Source organism: Homalodisca vitripennis, chromosome 5 (assembly GCF_021130785.1).
Source record: "Homalodisca vitripennis isolate AUS2020 chromosome 5, UT_GWSS_2.1, whole genome shotgun sequence".
Lineage (NCBI taxonomy): Eukaryota > Metazoa > Arthropoda > Insecta > Hemiptera > Cicadellidae > Homalodisca > Homalodisca vitripennis.
In genome coordinates, this window is record NC_060211.1 from 97,366,571 (window position 1) to 97,381,758 (window position 15,188).

The 15,188-nt window shown below is 32.1% G+C and overlaps 1 protein-coding gene across 1 annotated transcript in view; it reads left to right on the forward strand.

Annotated features, from left to right (window-relative positions):
* Nucleotides 1-15,188, forward strand: part of LOC124362557 (piwi-like protein Ago3) — a 65,905-nt gene that overhangs the window by 28,923 nt on the left and 21,794 nt on the right. The window contains exons 7-12 of the mRNA XM_046817174.1: nucleotides 1,598-1,711; nucleotides 3,321-3,489; nucleotides 5,063-5,158; nucleotides 6,469-6,634; nucleotides 11,650-11,831; nucleotides 13,960-14,244. Coding sequence (XP_046673130.1) covers nucleotides 1,598-1,711; nucleotides 3,321-3,489; nucleotides 5,063-5,158; nucleotides 6,469-6,634; nucleotides 11,650-11,831; nucleotides 13,960-14,244 — 1,012 coding nt within the window. The remainder of the gene's footprint in view (nucleotides 1-1,597; nucleotides 1,712-3,320; nucleotides 3,490-5,062; nucleotides 5,159-6,468; nucleotides 6,635-11,649; nucleotides 11,832-13,959; nucleotides 14,245-15,188) is intronic.

Here is a 15,188-nt window from a genome sequence, read left to right on the forward strand (position 1 = left end):
AGAATTTTTAAAATTTCGCCTTGTAGGCAACACTTAGTGTTCCTTTTGAGATTCGGCTAAAAATGAAGAAGCTGCTGAAACAAAACTTTATTTCATTTGTAATAACATAACATAAATGTGTTTTTTATTTGTAATTAAGAAGAAAAACACATTTAGTTTCAGTAGCTTTCCGTTTTCTAGCTGGATCTCAGTCAGCACCAAGTGTTGCCTACAAGGAGGCTATTCATAAATCCTCAATTTTCTCGAAAACATTTGCGACCCCATGTGTATTAGACAAAAATGTTTGTATTCACATCCTCTATTAACCTGGAAAAATTGTGCACTTTTATCGGAATCACCCGGTATGTCTACTTTGTACAAACAGATTGAAATTCGAATCTTGTCTTTTTATTAAGGATCTGACAGGTTTTTCTTAAAATTGTGCCATTCTCGGTCTGTGTGACAATTCTTGATAGGCTTGTGATCATCGAGACTTGTAGCATAGTACATAAATTCATCTTGATCCAAGGAAGAACTCATTGATAGATCAGAGGGAAGCAAAGTTACAGCCTTTTGTTATGATGTTCTGTTCTGTCTTTTCATACCTCATTATATACCCCATTATGATGTTCACTATCTGAACAGATTTTTAATTGGGAGTCTAATTATTTTTTTTTAGTGAATCCTGAAACCGGAACACCTTGTGATAAGTTTAACTAGCTACACTTGGACTTTGATTTTGAAACTTACTGAAATCATACTGAAAACATGTTTATATTTATTCACGTTATGTTCATGCTTTTTTCAGAAGTAGTTAATTGTGAAGTAATTACTGCTGTGCTCTTAAAATGTAAAACACCAATTGTATGAATTTGTTGCATTAAAATAATTAATTAGAATAAAAACTTATTTCAAATTTAAGTTAAATTTTTGGAAATAATGGGTTAAAGTTTCTTGAGTTTGGCAATGAGAATACTTCAAGTCAAATAAACTTCCTTCTAAGAGTTTATACAAGTTAATAAATTTATACATTAAAAATTTAGTAAGTTAACTTTTAGTTTAAATAATTAAAAAAAAATGATTGGTTTGAGTCTTTAAATGTTCAGTTACAGTTACATAACTTGTCACTTTTATTTAATATAAAATAAGATTGGTGTTCAAGATAGTGTTAAGTAGAAAAGATAAGTTTGTCTCACAAAAATGAAAATCTTTTTAATCATTGTAGGTGTCTTGAAGTGAAAAAATACTGTAATGACCTGCAGCAATACAATGTAGTTTAATGTTGACTAAGCCTGGATTATTTGGAATCATTCCAATCAGAGATTTTTAATTCCAAACAGTAAAAATATTTCAAAACTGGTTCAGTAGTTTTTTACAATCATTAAATCAGAAACATTCAGCATGAAAAGAAGAAAGAGTAAAACAATAAAATAAAGTATGCTACATATGTAGCAATGCCAGTGTAGGAACATCTTGATTTCCATAAATGCAGGTGTTGGCAGCTATACTAGTCTTAAAACTTGATATTCAATGTTTAAGTAAAAGATATTTATGTGCGTATATAAATCTTTGTGCATGGTGCCTTCTTATAGTGTAATAAAATTTTAAACATTTTTAGGCTTGAAATATGGCCAGGATACGTAACAGCAGTAGATGCATTTGAAGGAGGAATTATGCTGAATTGCAATTCTTCCAATAAAGTTCTGCGAACTCAGACCGTTCTGGATGTTATGTAAGTATTTCTTTACTTTGTTATAAAGACTCGAACAATAAACGTTATACATTACTGATATATGTTATGATCTCTATTTAATACTTGTTTTCCAACTAGTAGAGATTAGATATCAGACAATAACACCGACTTATACTACATCAATAATATACTCCTTAACTCTTATGTTATAGGCCTTTTTATTGAATGCTTATCATATTCGGATGTTATTATAAATAAAAAATATAACAATTGCTATTTTTTAATCCACCATTTGCCAACGTTTCATAGCTCAACATAATTTCCGGTATGAAGTTTGAATATGACAAGCTAATATTTAACAGATTAAATAGTCTGCTGTATGAAGTTAAAAGCTATGATACATCTGGAAAAAAAAAATAGATTTGATATAAAACAGTTAAGCGACAAAAAAAGATAGTAACATTGAATAAGTGTACAGCTTGTATTATTATGTACGACCAAAAATTGATTATTAAAATACCAAGGGGGGCCAGCTCTGAACCAGGGGGTGGCACACCCTTGTTGAGGTTAACAAGAACCTCTGAGGTTAGGGAACAAACCCCACCAACTCACCAACAGTCATCTTCCACAGTAGACTAGACCTATTGAATTGCCCATGAACCCCAGAATCTCAACATTTGCGGTTAGTGATGTGCTGCTACTGGACATCCATAAGGTTGCCCAGATTGTAGTGGCACATCGGTTTTTGCTGTGCCCAGTGGTGGGTTCAACTGGTAGATATAAACCAGCCAGAAGTGATCCCTGCTGGGTCATTGGGGAACTTGCCCAAGCGTGACTTGTTGCGGCCGAACAAGACTGAATAATCTTGCCTGAACGGCAGTTGTTGTGTTCTTTCTAAACGCTAATGATCAAGTATTTGTTTCCGTTTACCGTTAGATCGCAGTTTTGTTCCCTTATGCATCCTTATAAGCAATTATTCCAGTTCGATTCTTTATGTTTTCACACTGGAACCACAACTAATAGCTTGTTTTGTTATTGTTTATATTTTGCCATATGATCAATTTTCATCACTTCAATGTTCTGCTTATATTCTATGTATCGTGTTTTCAATGATTAGTGTTTAATTATTTATAGTTGTTTAATGGTATTGAGAATAGTTGACATTGTTATTTATTTCTTATATCATATTTTATATTTACATAGACAATGGATACCACCATATTCAGTTATCAAAATTAACCCATCCCTTATCTTCTCTCACTTCATTTATTTTGGTCCGCTCCTCAGCTCATATTTTTCTACTCTGAAAATTTGTATTTTATTTATATTCTGTGGGCCCTTGGCTATAAAATTTTCTGGTTTTAATTTGAGTTGTTGGAAGATATTTATTTTTGTCAATCTCACGTTACAGTTCTTTAATATAAGGCAGCTTTTCTTATACAACAGCTTTTTCCCCAAAAGCTTACAAATATGCAAAAATAGCCCAGCACTTTATGCATATGACTTGGGAAAATGCCAGCGGCACTCAAAGGGTTAAGCTTGATTAATTTTGAGGTATCTATAGATAATTTTTAAGAGTGTTTTATTTATAAAATATGTCATTTCAATAAGTGTTTGACAACTTAAATGTATGCTTATCTTTTTTCAGAAAAGATATTTTGTCTCGTGGTGGTGGAGGCGATTGGAAAACTGTTTTGGAAAGAATGCTGATTGGACAGTCTGTTATGACAATGAGGCCTGTAAATATATATAGAATTGATGATATTGATTTCAGTCAAAATCCTAAAAGTACCTTCGAGAAAGCTGATGGAACAGTGGTACGTATCACTTTTACTGGATGACAACATTTCTATTCAGTCTGAGCTGAACATAAAAAATTGAGCTGTAGACTTCCATGAACCTGTATTTCTACAGGCAAGAGAGTTCCATGATGGTTCCATGGAATTTGGCTGACTAATAGCAAAGCCATTTACTTATGAGGATATGTCAAGAATGAATTGAGTTAATATAATTTAAATGTTGGATAAAACTTAATTTCTACTAAACAACATGAGTGTATGTAATAATGGTGAATTTCTTACCTTAAAGTTTTGCTGATTATTATTAACTCATTGATGTAATAGTTATTTAGTCCTCTGCAGGCCTGGTAGCAACAGTTAAGTATGGTAAAAATGTAACAGTTTGATTTTACTCTTGTAACATTTTCTGTTTCTATTAAAACTAACAATTTAAAAATATTTTTAAAGCCATTCTTATCCAAAGAGCTAATGATAGGTGTAATGAAAGTCATACCTTACTATTTGGACATTTTTGCTTTTACGAGTTTGAAATATCCTAGGTCTGAACTATTACAAAAAATATTGGAAATATGCTGAAAATTTACAACTGACACGTAATATCTTTACAAAATAATGCTTACTTCTCAAGAGTGCTCTTGTGGGGTATTTTTGGATGTTAAAAATTATTTCACAGAATTCTTTGGGGTCATATTAGGGGGTTTTCGTTAAACAAAAAAAGATATTTCTTGGTTCAGTCGCTATAGATCACAGACGGGTGGTTTGTCTCATGTATATCAAATATCTCAAATGTATACTTGACATGTTTGCTTATGTTATATTCAGCCGCAATAAATTCCCTTATTGCAATAAAAATAACATATTAGTCGGCTGTATTGAATTGAGTTTTACCCCATGAGAACAATGTCAAACTTCAAATACATTTGTGCCTTCATTTTTGGTAGTAGAACTATGAGAAATATCTCATTTTAATCCCTTAACTGCCATGTCCGTCCGTGTTATCACGTGCCACGAAGACTGGCAGCTGTAATACAATACACATTAGCCTGTAGTAGTGATTATTTGAACTACTACAAATCAATAGTAGTGCTGTTTGATTGGTACTATACTATGACGGTCAACTAAGGAACTATCATAAAATCACGTGGTGAAGCTTCACTGTCCATGTTAGAAACAGAACATTTTTTTCAATTGCGTTTTTGAAGTTGCTACTGTAATTTTTTTATTTTTAATAAAGATATGGAGGTTTTATCAATTTTAGATTCATCCAGATGCGTTGTTGTAAGTTAGACATTCAACAGTGTGTAACTTTTCTGATAATGATAATGATTGGGATTTGGACTCAATTTCACTAATGTCCACAAGATTGCAAATTTACAGTGAGTAGTAACATGTTTAATATTCTGTTAGTTGGCCAAACACTGGTTGTGTAATTCGCATATAGAAATGAAAAATTTTCCTGTATATTTGAAGGATTCCAATCATCCAGAATGTTTATTATCTGATAGTCATTAGCTTTAGTGAATTATGGAATTGAACTGTTGTAAATAATGTAATTGTTTCCCATTTGTTTTCATAATATTTTAATTTACAGATGGATTATGTTGAGTATCATCGAAGAAAGGATATTCAGATTCATGACTTCCAACAACCTCTACTTGTCCACAGACCTAAACCAAGCAAGAGACCGGTGAGTTAGTTATAGCAAACCAAAATATTTCCATATCTTGAAAATCTCTTTCAGATCATCTTGTAACTTCAGTCACACTTTCAGTGCGCATCAAAGGAATTGTTCTCTTTATAATCTCTGTTTGTATTTAAAAATGGTATAACATATCTAAATCCGTTCAGTAATTGAAAAGTAATGACATACAAATAACCGTGCGTTTGTCTTTAAAAGACTCAAAAGACAATGCAACAATCCTTTTTAACTTTAGTATGTTAACCTACCCTCGAACAAATTGTAATGACATGCTTCTGTAAAAACCGGGATAATTCGATTTCTCTGCCACGGGAGAACACTTTTACGTTTTTATTATTTAAAGAACTCCTTTTGAACAAAACTGTTACATATTATACGTACATTGTTGTAAAGATTACAGTTCTCTATATTACAGTGGTATCTAAAGAAAAATACTAAGCTTTTCTGGTAAGCTAAATCCAAACAAAAACTAATTTGTGTAAGAAATGTTTATGTTGCCATTTAAAAATGACAGTTTTTATTTCTTATACATATAACTCTGAAAAGAAAATAACAATATGATGTCAGTAAAACTAGAGTTGCAGAAAGTTAGTAGTAGTTCCATCAATTCTGTAAGTCTGAAGGAACTGTGATGAAAAACAAGTAAATCACTGTCAATGAAAAGGTTGATAAAATATTACTTCTAGGTAGCATCCCTAGCCATTAAAACATTTAACGAGCACAGTCAACAATGCTGTCATTAGATATTATTTTTTCCATTAGCTGTTCCAAAAGTGTCAAAAAACATATTAGGTCTCAAGATTTTATAATAAGATGATAAATTGATCGGGCAGACCCTTGAAAGATTAATGGCTCTGCATTTACAATATTATATGATTGTCCCTAAATACCAAATAAGTCTAATTCATACTTAATTCTTATGTCGGTGAGAACAAGGATGACTTGGATATGCAGTCAGAGTTGGCACGGACAGAAATATGTTTATATCCTAAAAAGTCAGTAAAGCTGATGGTAATTTGAAAGTTAAATAACAAAACCAAGTTAAAATAATTAGTTTCTTGTTTCTGTGATTGAAACTATGATCCTTTAACTAACAGGAGAAATAATAGTAAAATGTACATTATGCATAGCAAATTTTTTATTTGTTATTTTCTATAGAAATTAAAGATGGAAACAAATAAATAATTTGCTTGTAAATAAAGTGTTATATGTCATTATAAGCTATCTTATGGATTATTTTAAACTCCCTGATGACATCCTGTTTTATGTAAAACTAACACGAGTGTGATATGTTCTAGGGAGGTACTGGGCTGTTGATGCTGATCCCAGAGTTGTGTTACATGACTGGGCTGACAGAAGAGATGAGAAATGACTTCAAAGTTATGAAGGACGTATCTAACTACACTCGTGTCAATCCTAACCAGAGACAACGTCTTCTACAAGACTTTATTGATAGCATCAAAAGTTAGTTTCATTTGTCACACAATTTCTTTTTTCTAACAAAGTAATTGTAGTTGAATAAGTAATAAAATCCTAATCGTGTATTGCATTGACTGATAAAAAAATACAATGCTGTTATTTACATTAAAAATTTATAAATTAAGAGTCCCAAAATGCTATTAATTTTAAGTTGGTGGAAAAAGTGATATGGATCTTTAATCACTTAATACTTTGCAAATGTCTTAACATAAAGCTCTAGGATTTCCTGACAATTACATTTAGGTTTCATTTTGTGCTTTAATCCAACATTTCAGCCTGGTCGAGACTATTCTACCAGGTAGTAATTAAGCTTGATGATGGTTCACTAAGCTTATCATCTTTGTAGCTTATATATATATATATATATATATATAGATATATATTAACCCCTTGAACGCCGATATAAATTTAGTATTTTTTTTAGATTACGCTCATTTAAGGTGAAAAAATTTAAATGAAAATTCCTTAAAGCTATTTTTTTATTCATTCCTAATGACTAATAACACACACACACAAAATAAATTTTACAGTAATGTAATACTTGCATTAAAATAATCACATTTTTTCATAATAATGGAATATTTCAATAAAAATCAAATTCAGGTTACAGAGTAATCAAATATATGTGATGAAAAATTGGAAAGCTATGTACAAGGATAAGAAAACAAATAAAGTGTAATATGCTGATCTTGATTAATTTATAAGTTCTGATGATAGATTTAGGCAGTTGTATGGTAAACTTCAAAATACAAATCGGAATGAAGCCATGGGGTTTCGGGACATGACTTGCAGCCATAATTACACAACAGAAAAGAAACAATAAAAACTTGATTGTAACACCTAAAACATGGTAACAATAACTTTTTACAACTGTTTGTATAAGGAATGACAACACAAGAACACGTCCCAAAGGCACAATGCGTGCTCCACTGACAGTCGGTAATGGCGGATAGTATCGTCATCGGCGTACAGACGGGAGTGGAACAACAGCTGCCAGCAACAAAACAATTTATTGTTTACCTACTGCGGCCAGCTGACAGCTGCAATTGGATTATTTGGTCAAGCCGGTACATTACTTAGTATTGTGGCTTATCTATATTGAGCTTATAAACTTCAAAAACAGTAATAAAATATATTGTTATCGATCGGCGGATTATTTCGTCTTTGGTGTTATAAGACCTAACAACATCGCGGATTATTCCGTCTACGGCGTGCTAAGGGTTAATCTTCAATAAGAAATAGGAAGATATTAATGAACAATTTCTATATTTTGGCTTAAACCGTCTTCAGGAAATTAAACATGATAAATATGGCTATAAGAATACAATAAACATAAACATCAACACAGAAAAAAATATATCTTATCTTGTCTTATAAATAAAAATGAATGCTGAAATTTGTTGGTAAGCGCTAAACTCGATAACGGCTGGACCAATTCGGTTAATTCTTTTTGTAAAATGTCCATTGAAATCCAAGGAAGGTTTATGTGAAGAAAAAGTTAAGAAAATTTAACTGGAATATTTTGAAATTCAGAAAAAATTGTAGTTTTTACGTTTCATAAACAGCTGTTGACCGCTATAGTTCGACAAACTTTCTGAAACATCTGTTTATATTTAAATTTTATCAATAATAAGTAAACAGTGCTTGATCGGTAGTGTAATGCAGATAGTAAATAATACATTAATATATAAATTTTACTCCAGATTGCGCCAGTATGAATTGAAATCTAATGCATTAAATACTTTTATAAAACTAACCTTAATGAACAAAATTATGAATGTTTTCACATTAGTTACTTTAAAATGTTGGGCTTCCTTGACATTATGATATTACATTTTAACAATGGCTTATGGAAAAACAGAGAAATGAATACTAACATGCTTGAACGATTCATTCTTTCCCTGGCTACAGTCCAAAAAGCAAGACTGGTATAACGCAAAACTTTAATAATGATTATTTTGGAATGTTGCATAACCTTAATAAGGATTTCCCCCTTATACCGAAAATACATAAGAAAAGTAGGTAAGATTTCCCCCTAGGTCGTAATAGGCTTTTCAGTCTTACTTATGTGTGTACAGTCAAACCTCAATATAACGAACCTCAAGGGACCAGACAGAAAATTCGTTATATCGAGTACTTTGTTATAATGAGGTTTGTCATATTGAGGTTAGGTTAGGTACAATTTCGCTACATCGAGGTTCACAGACCCTCGGCTCGGTCGTGTTGAAACGTTGTGAGATTGTATGCTATACTGTATTTAAATAGTGTGTAAAACGAAATAAAAATGCATTTAATTTGGAACAATGAAACTTTATTTTAATTTGTTTGTTTCAATTAAGATTACAGTATGTAAAACAGAAAAACTAATACAGTAGCTATGTACTTTGAAAACACATAGTGTTGAAAGTTGAAAAGCAAACATGACCTAAAAATCTTACGCTACAGATAGTAAATAATACAGTAAAATAAAATACAGTACTCATACTGTACAGTATTACTAAACTGGAAATTACAAATCGTTAAAGGTTAAATGGCCTAATCTACATTTTGTGTTTCAATGGCATCATTATTGATGCTGTTTTCGCCCTGTTTGTTAGAGAAAAAGTCAGTAATAGTAGTCTGCTTATGTGATGTGACGTTAATAATATCCAATGAGCAATCCAATTCAGTTATAGATTTTACCACACTTTCACTCAGACCACCCTTTTTAAGAAAAAAAAAAAAAAAACGCTTTAGAACACTATGGCTTCACGAGCCTCTTTTAAATTCGGGTCGGTCATTACACAATCTGGTTCATCGTCATCTTCGGCAGCCATGTTTTCGTCCGGAACAGAGGTCACAGAAGAATTAATGATGTCAGCGTCCGTCAACTCCCCACATACAGCCATGTCGTCATCAAAAGTAACAAAGTCTTCAAACTCTGCATCCTTTCTAGCTCTAATGCTTTTTTGACTGTTTCCAAACCCTCCGCAGTGCTGATTTCTTGTGTAGGAGGCTGGTCTGAATTGTCCTCCTGAGTTGTGACAGTGAATCCACTCTTCTTGAAACAATTACAAATTGTAGTTTCTGTAACTTTACTCCACGCTTTTGTGATAATCCACATGGCGTCAAGACATTGATATTTGTAGGTAAACTGCTTTCCATGTCTCTAAGGAACTGTTGTACGACCTCTTTTCTATAATTTACATTAAAACTTCGGATAATGCCCTGGTCTAGCGGTTGCTGATTGGAGGTTGTGTTTGGAGGAAGATACTCGACCTTAATGTTACTCAGCCTAGGAATGTCTCCATGAGCCGTGCAGTTATCAGTGAAGATGAGAATTTTCTTCCTTTTCTTATTCATATCTTTGTTACCACTTTGAAGCCATGCACTGAAAGCGTCACAATTCATCCAAGCCTTTGTATTCGCCTTGTAGTCTGTAGGAAGTTTATTCACGTTTTTAAAACAACGTGGTTTTATCGCTTTTCCAATTACTAAAGGCTTTAATTTATGAGTCCCTGTGCAGTTTGTTCCCAGCATAACTGTTAAACGATATTTACTATTTTTTCCACCATGTTATTTATCACCCTTAAATGACAATGTTTTGTCAGGTAAACATTTGAAAAACAATCCAATTTCATCTGAGTTATAGATGTTTTCTGGTTCATATTCCTTTGGTTAGCTCGGGAAGTTTATCTTTCCACTCAGTACAAACACCATCATAGACTTTTGCACTTACACCGCACACTTTTAGGAAAATAAGTTCATTTTGTTTTTTAAAGTTTTGAAACCATCCATTGCTAGCTCGGAAGTTCTCGTGTCCCAGTTTAAAAGCAAAACTGGGCTTTTTCTTGAAGTATAGGTCCACTTATCGCAATATTTTTGTCTCGGAACTGCTTCAACCATTGAAGCACACACACTTCTACGTCCTTCAGCTCACATGACTTTATCTTTCTGATTTTACAACACAGTAACACTTCCGTTATCGAACTTCTCTTTCTTTTTTTAAAAAGTGCTGGGCAGAATGCCAAATTCTTTTGCGATGTCCAATTTTTTTTCCGTCGGATCGTCTTCAATGCATTTGATAATTTTTCATTTACACACTACACTTAAAGCACGCCGTTTCTTTTTGTTATTGGCGTCCATTGTCACTTTCCACAACAACTGAATAAACTTGTCTAGCACTTCATACCGGAGTGGCTGTGACTAAGCTTCCATGTCGAGACATGATTGTTTTTTGTCCTTTGTTGCCATTGTGAGTTTGTTTACGTTCGTTATAACAAGGTGCAGTCGTGGAAAATTCGCTATATAGAGGTGAATTTCGCTACAAGAGGTTCTAAAAACGAAAAATGCACTATACCTTGGGTGATTTATTTTTTCCAGGATTACTAAACATTCATTATATTTAGGTTGTGAGTATGCTTTATTTGTTATGTAGAGGTGAAATTTGCATTCATTCTTATGGAGACTTCTAGGGGATTGAAAAAAAATATATCATATATCGTTATATCAAGGAATTTGTTATATTGAGGTTTGACTGTACTACAAAAACGTGTAGTGATCAATCATTTTTGTATTACTGAGAAGTTGTCAAGTAGATTTGTGGTAATGCATTAAAATAAATTTAAAAGATATGAATAACAATCAAAATATTATTTACAAAATAGACATAATTTGTTGTTGGTTATGTATCTATGGTTTTCCAATCACAAGTACGAAAATTTAATTTTAGTGATCTTTAATTTGCGTTACCGATCAGCTGTCACTCACGAGTAGATGCACGACCATAAAATTGGGAAATACAGACTGCTACCAAAATATTATTTATAAAACATTGATAATTTGTTAATTTGGTTAGTTAGCTAGTTACAATTTTTCAAATGCAACTTACAAAAACAGCTTGTTTTAGTAATCAGTAATTTACATAATGCAAATATATTTTCATCCAAAACAGTAATTGTAATATTAAATTGTAATGATGTTAACACATTGAACAATAATCATGTCTGTATATGTTTTAGATTCACCAGCCTGTGTTAAACTGTTGGATGAATGGGGACTTGCAGTACCAGAAAAATCAATTCGTCTGACTGCTCGAACTCTGCCACCAGAGAAAATTTTCTTTGGAAGAAACTTTGAAGACAGGGGCTCATATAACGCTGACTGGAGTAGAGCAGCAAGTTCCCAACACATGTTGGAAGTTGTAAGTTCTTTATTATGTATGAACGACACAGTCAACTCTTAATTATCCAGAGAAACTGATATTTTTTCAAAGTCATGTGGGAATGTGTACACATTGGCTTTAATTGCCTTATAGAGAAGCCATCTATATTATTATTTTATTTCATTGGTCTTATTTTCCAAATTGATCTGGAATAAGTATAAACCATTGATAAATGTAATTGTACAATTTGCCAAACTTGTCAAATCATAGGCCTAATTGAGTGTACACTGGACTCATTAGCCATGGTTAGAAAATTGCTCTCTTGCCAAATCATATCCTGGTTGGACTCTGCTAGATTCGTGTCTATGTATTTTTTTATACACGCTGTTTGTTCAAGTGTGTTTCAAAATACTAGGATAGGAAAGTGAGTTAGGTAAAAAATAACATGAATTAAAACACTTGTAGATTGTACTGTATATATTCACATTTCAAATTAAGATTTATAATTTTAAGTCCATCTAAATGTTACTAGAGCAGCCCTCACCAAAATAGTCTGATAACGCTTGAGGCGTTGTTACTAAATCAGTGCTGACCACCAGCTGTTCCCGTTATTACATAGTTATGATTACTACTATCTGTTTTATTTACACATTGTCTGAAAAAATAGATGAAATGAAAAAATCAAATTATTTCTTTATGGATAACATCTAAATTAATAAAAATTAATGACAATTAATAAACATTCCCATCTGTGGAATAAACGAGATCGGTAAAGCCTATTTTAACATTCTTTTGAAATAAAACAAGAAGACAATTATAATTTCTGATGATTGTTTTTAGAAAAAATAAAAATTTGTAATTTATAAGTTAAAAAAACTGGGCAATGCCAGCAGTTATTACATCCTCAAGATCCAATTTTTGTCTTGCTTCGCTGTTTCTTGTACAATTTTCTGCATTTTGTATTACTTTTCTTAAGTACTTAAGTCACTCAAGTTAACACACACACAAAGGTAGATCACCTTCAAATAATTTTTAAATTATCCATCAATTTGATTGTACTGGAGTCAAAAAATTGATTCTTTCTTAAAATCACTTTTTCTCTGCAATTGTACACTAGGAACACAATTATCTCAAGCTGATGGGACAAAGCTAATTTTGTATAGTCAAAATATCAGATAAGGTGGACTGACGTAAAATTTCTTCTTGTTGGTACTGATGTAGTGTTGTAAACTGAGCAGTGACATCACACTCACACTTATGTGTCTGCGTCTGTGTCTACAGCGAGAGTCAATGTTTGCTATTTGTAACCTTAGAATGTAAGATATTACTAATAGCACAATGTTATGTATATACAGCAGCACTAAGTATAACTTTGTTATATAGGAAAATCGACAAAAAACACATGTTTTAAATTTAAATCAACAGGTTTAAATAATTTATTTTTGTTTTTAAACAATTTTATTACAATGTTTATTACATTATCATTTAATTACAATGTAGGAAAATAGCAAAATTAGTATAAAAATATGAAACTAAGAGAATTAAGTCACTTGTGAAGTAACATTATAAAAATTAAACAGACTTTAAAATATTGTGTGTAATGAAGGATTGTCAGCCAAGGCCAACCAGTCTAATTGTTCGCTGCTGTAACATTCAAGAAAGATGGTTTTGTTAGACAGTACGATTTTTGTGCTGTAGTAATGTACAATATAGTTCATACAAAATTTTAGTTTTGTTACCAGTTTTAAAACGGATGCATACAAACAAACAACATGGATTTTAATTTTGATTACTGGGTTATGAAACAAAGTAATTGTTATAATATACTTGTGATAATCACATTGGAAAAACAACATTCATAGTATATCAATCAGTCTACATAATATGATGTAGAAGTTTTCAAAGTCAAATTGAATACAAATAACAGTATATATTTTCAGTTAAGGACTATGTAGTTGGTTTTTACAAATACTCTACATTAAGGTAAGCTTCTTCTAAGCTACATGTAATTAATTACATATATGATAATTATCATATAGCTTTACATGAAACATTATAGATATTTAATAATATTCATTATAATTAGAAATAGAAATTGATAGAGAATAAAATCACAAAATATAAATTATTCATGAAATAAATGACACAAATGCTGTTTTACTGCTAGGTGAACATTAACAACTGGTTGGTGCTGTACACTCAGAAAGATGATGTAAACTCAAGAAACTTTGTGGAGATGATGGCCAAAGTTTGTCCTCAAATGGGTGTGAAGGTTGAATTTCCAGTCATGCAGAAGATTCGAGATGATCGCACAGAGACTTATCTAAAGGGTTTGAGAGAAGGATTGAACAAAAATGTTCAGTTAACGGTTATCATATTTCCAACATCAAGAGATGATAGATACTCTGCCATAAAGAAAATGTGTTGTGTAGAGCGTCCTGTCCCATCTCAGGTAATTTTGTACTTGACTTATGAAAGTTTAATGATTTGTTTTCTATGGTCAAACTTGCTAATTCTTTAGTTGTAGATTTTGACTTAAACCATTATTAACACTTTGTACCCTGAGCCCGAGTATAGGTCGGGCCGCGTCGGCAGCGCCTGCTACCGGCGCCCGAGTATAGCTCGGGTCGTGTTATTTAATTGTATTATTTAGCTCAGTCATCTTATTTTTGGATTCAAACATTTTGATTATGTTCATTGGTTGTCTAAGTTCGTATTTGTTGGTTTTGAGATCCCTGGGTCACGTTTTAGTAATGAAATACGTATATTTATCGTCGTACTACAAGCGAGTCTAGACAGCTGATCGTAGGCGCCGCAGCTGATCGTCGGTACTGTCAGTTTGCTTTGTAGTGTTTCACGTTGTGTGTTGTTGTGAGTCTTAGTGATGTCTTCTACAAATCTTGCCGACAAACACTGAAGCAGATGTTATTATAATGTATTATAAATGTGAATTTAACTGTTTGTAAATAATCAGAACTTTAGTTTCTTACTGAATGAAGTAAAGGCAAATGCAAGCAATGTGAGGTTATCCGTGTGTTTTGTTTTGTATTTATACTCGCTTTGTTCTTTCTTCTAGACTTTCCGTTGATTTTATTTTATATTATTTACTTATTATTTTCGAGTTTAAATAATATGGGTGATGAAATCAAAAGTGTGCAATTTGCGATCTTTTGTTTGACTGCGAGTCGGAAAGTGACGATGATTTTGATACACACCTGGGACCAAATATTGATTTTATGAACGACCTTAACGAAAATTTGCGAGATCCTGTATTTGATTCAGACCACTGTGCTTTAAAAATTACCACTCTAAGGCGAATTACCTGAACTAACAAGCTATGTAGCAAAAACTTTTTTTGTATTTTTTACATAACATTCAATATTATGTAATAATTTT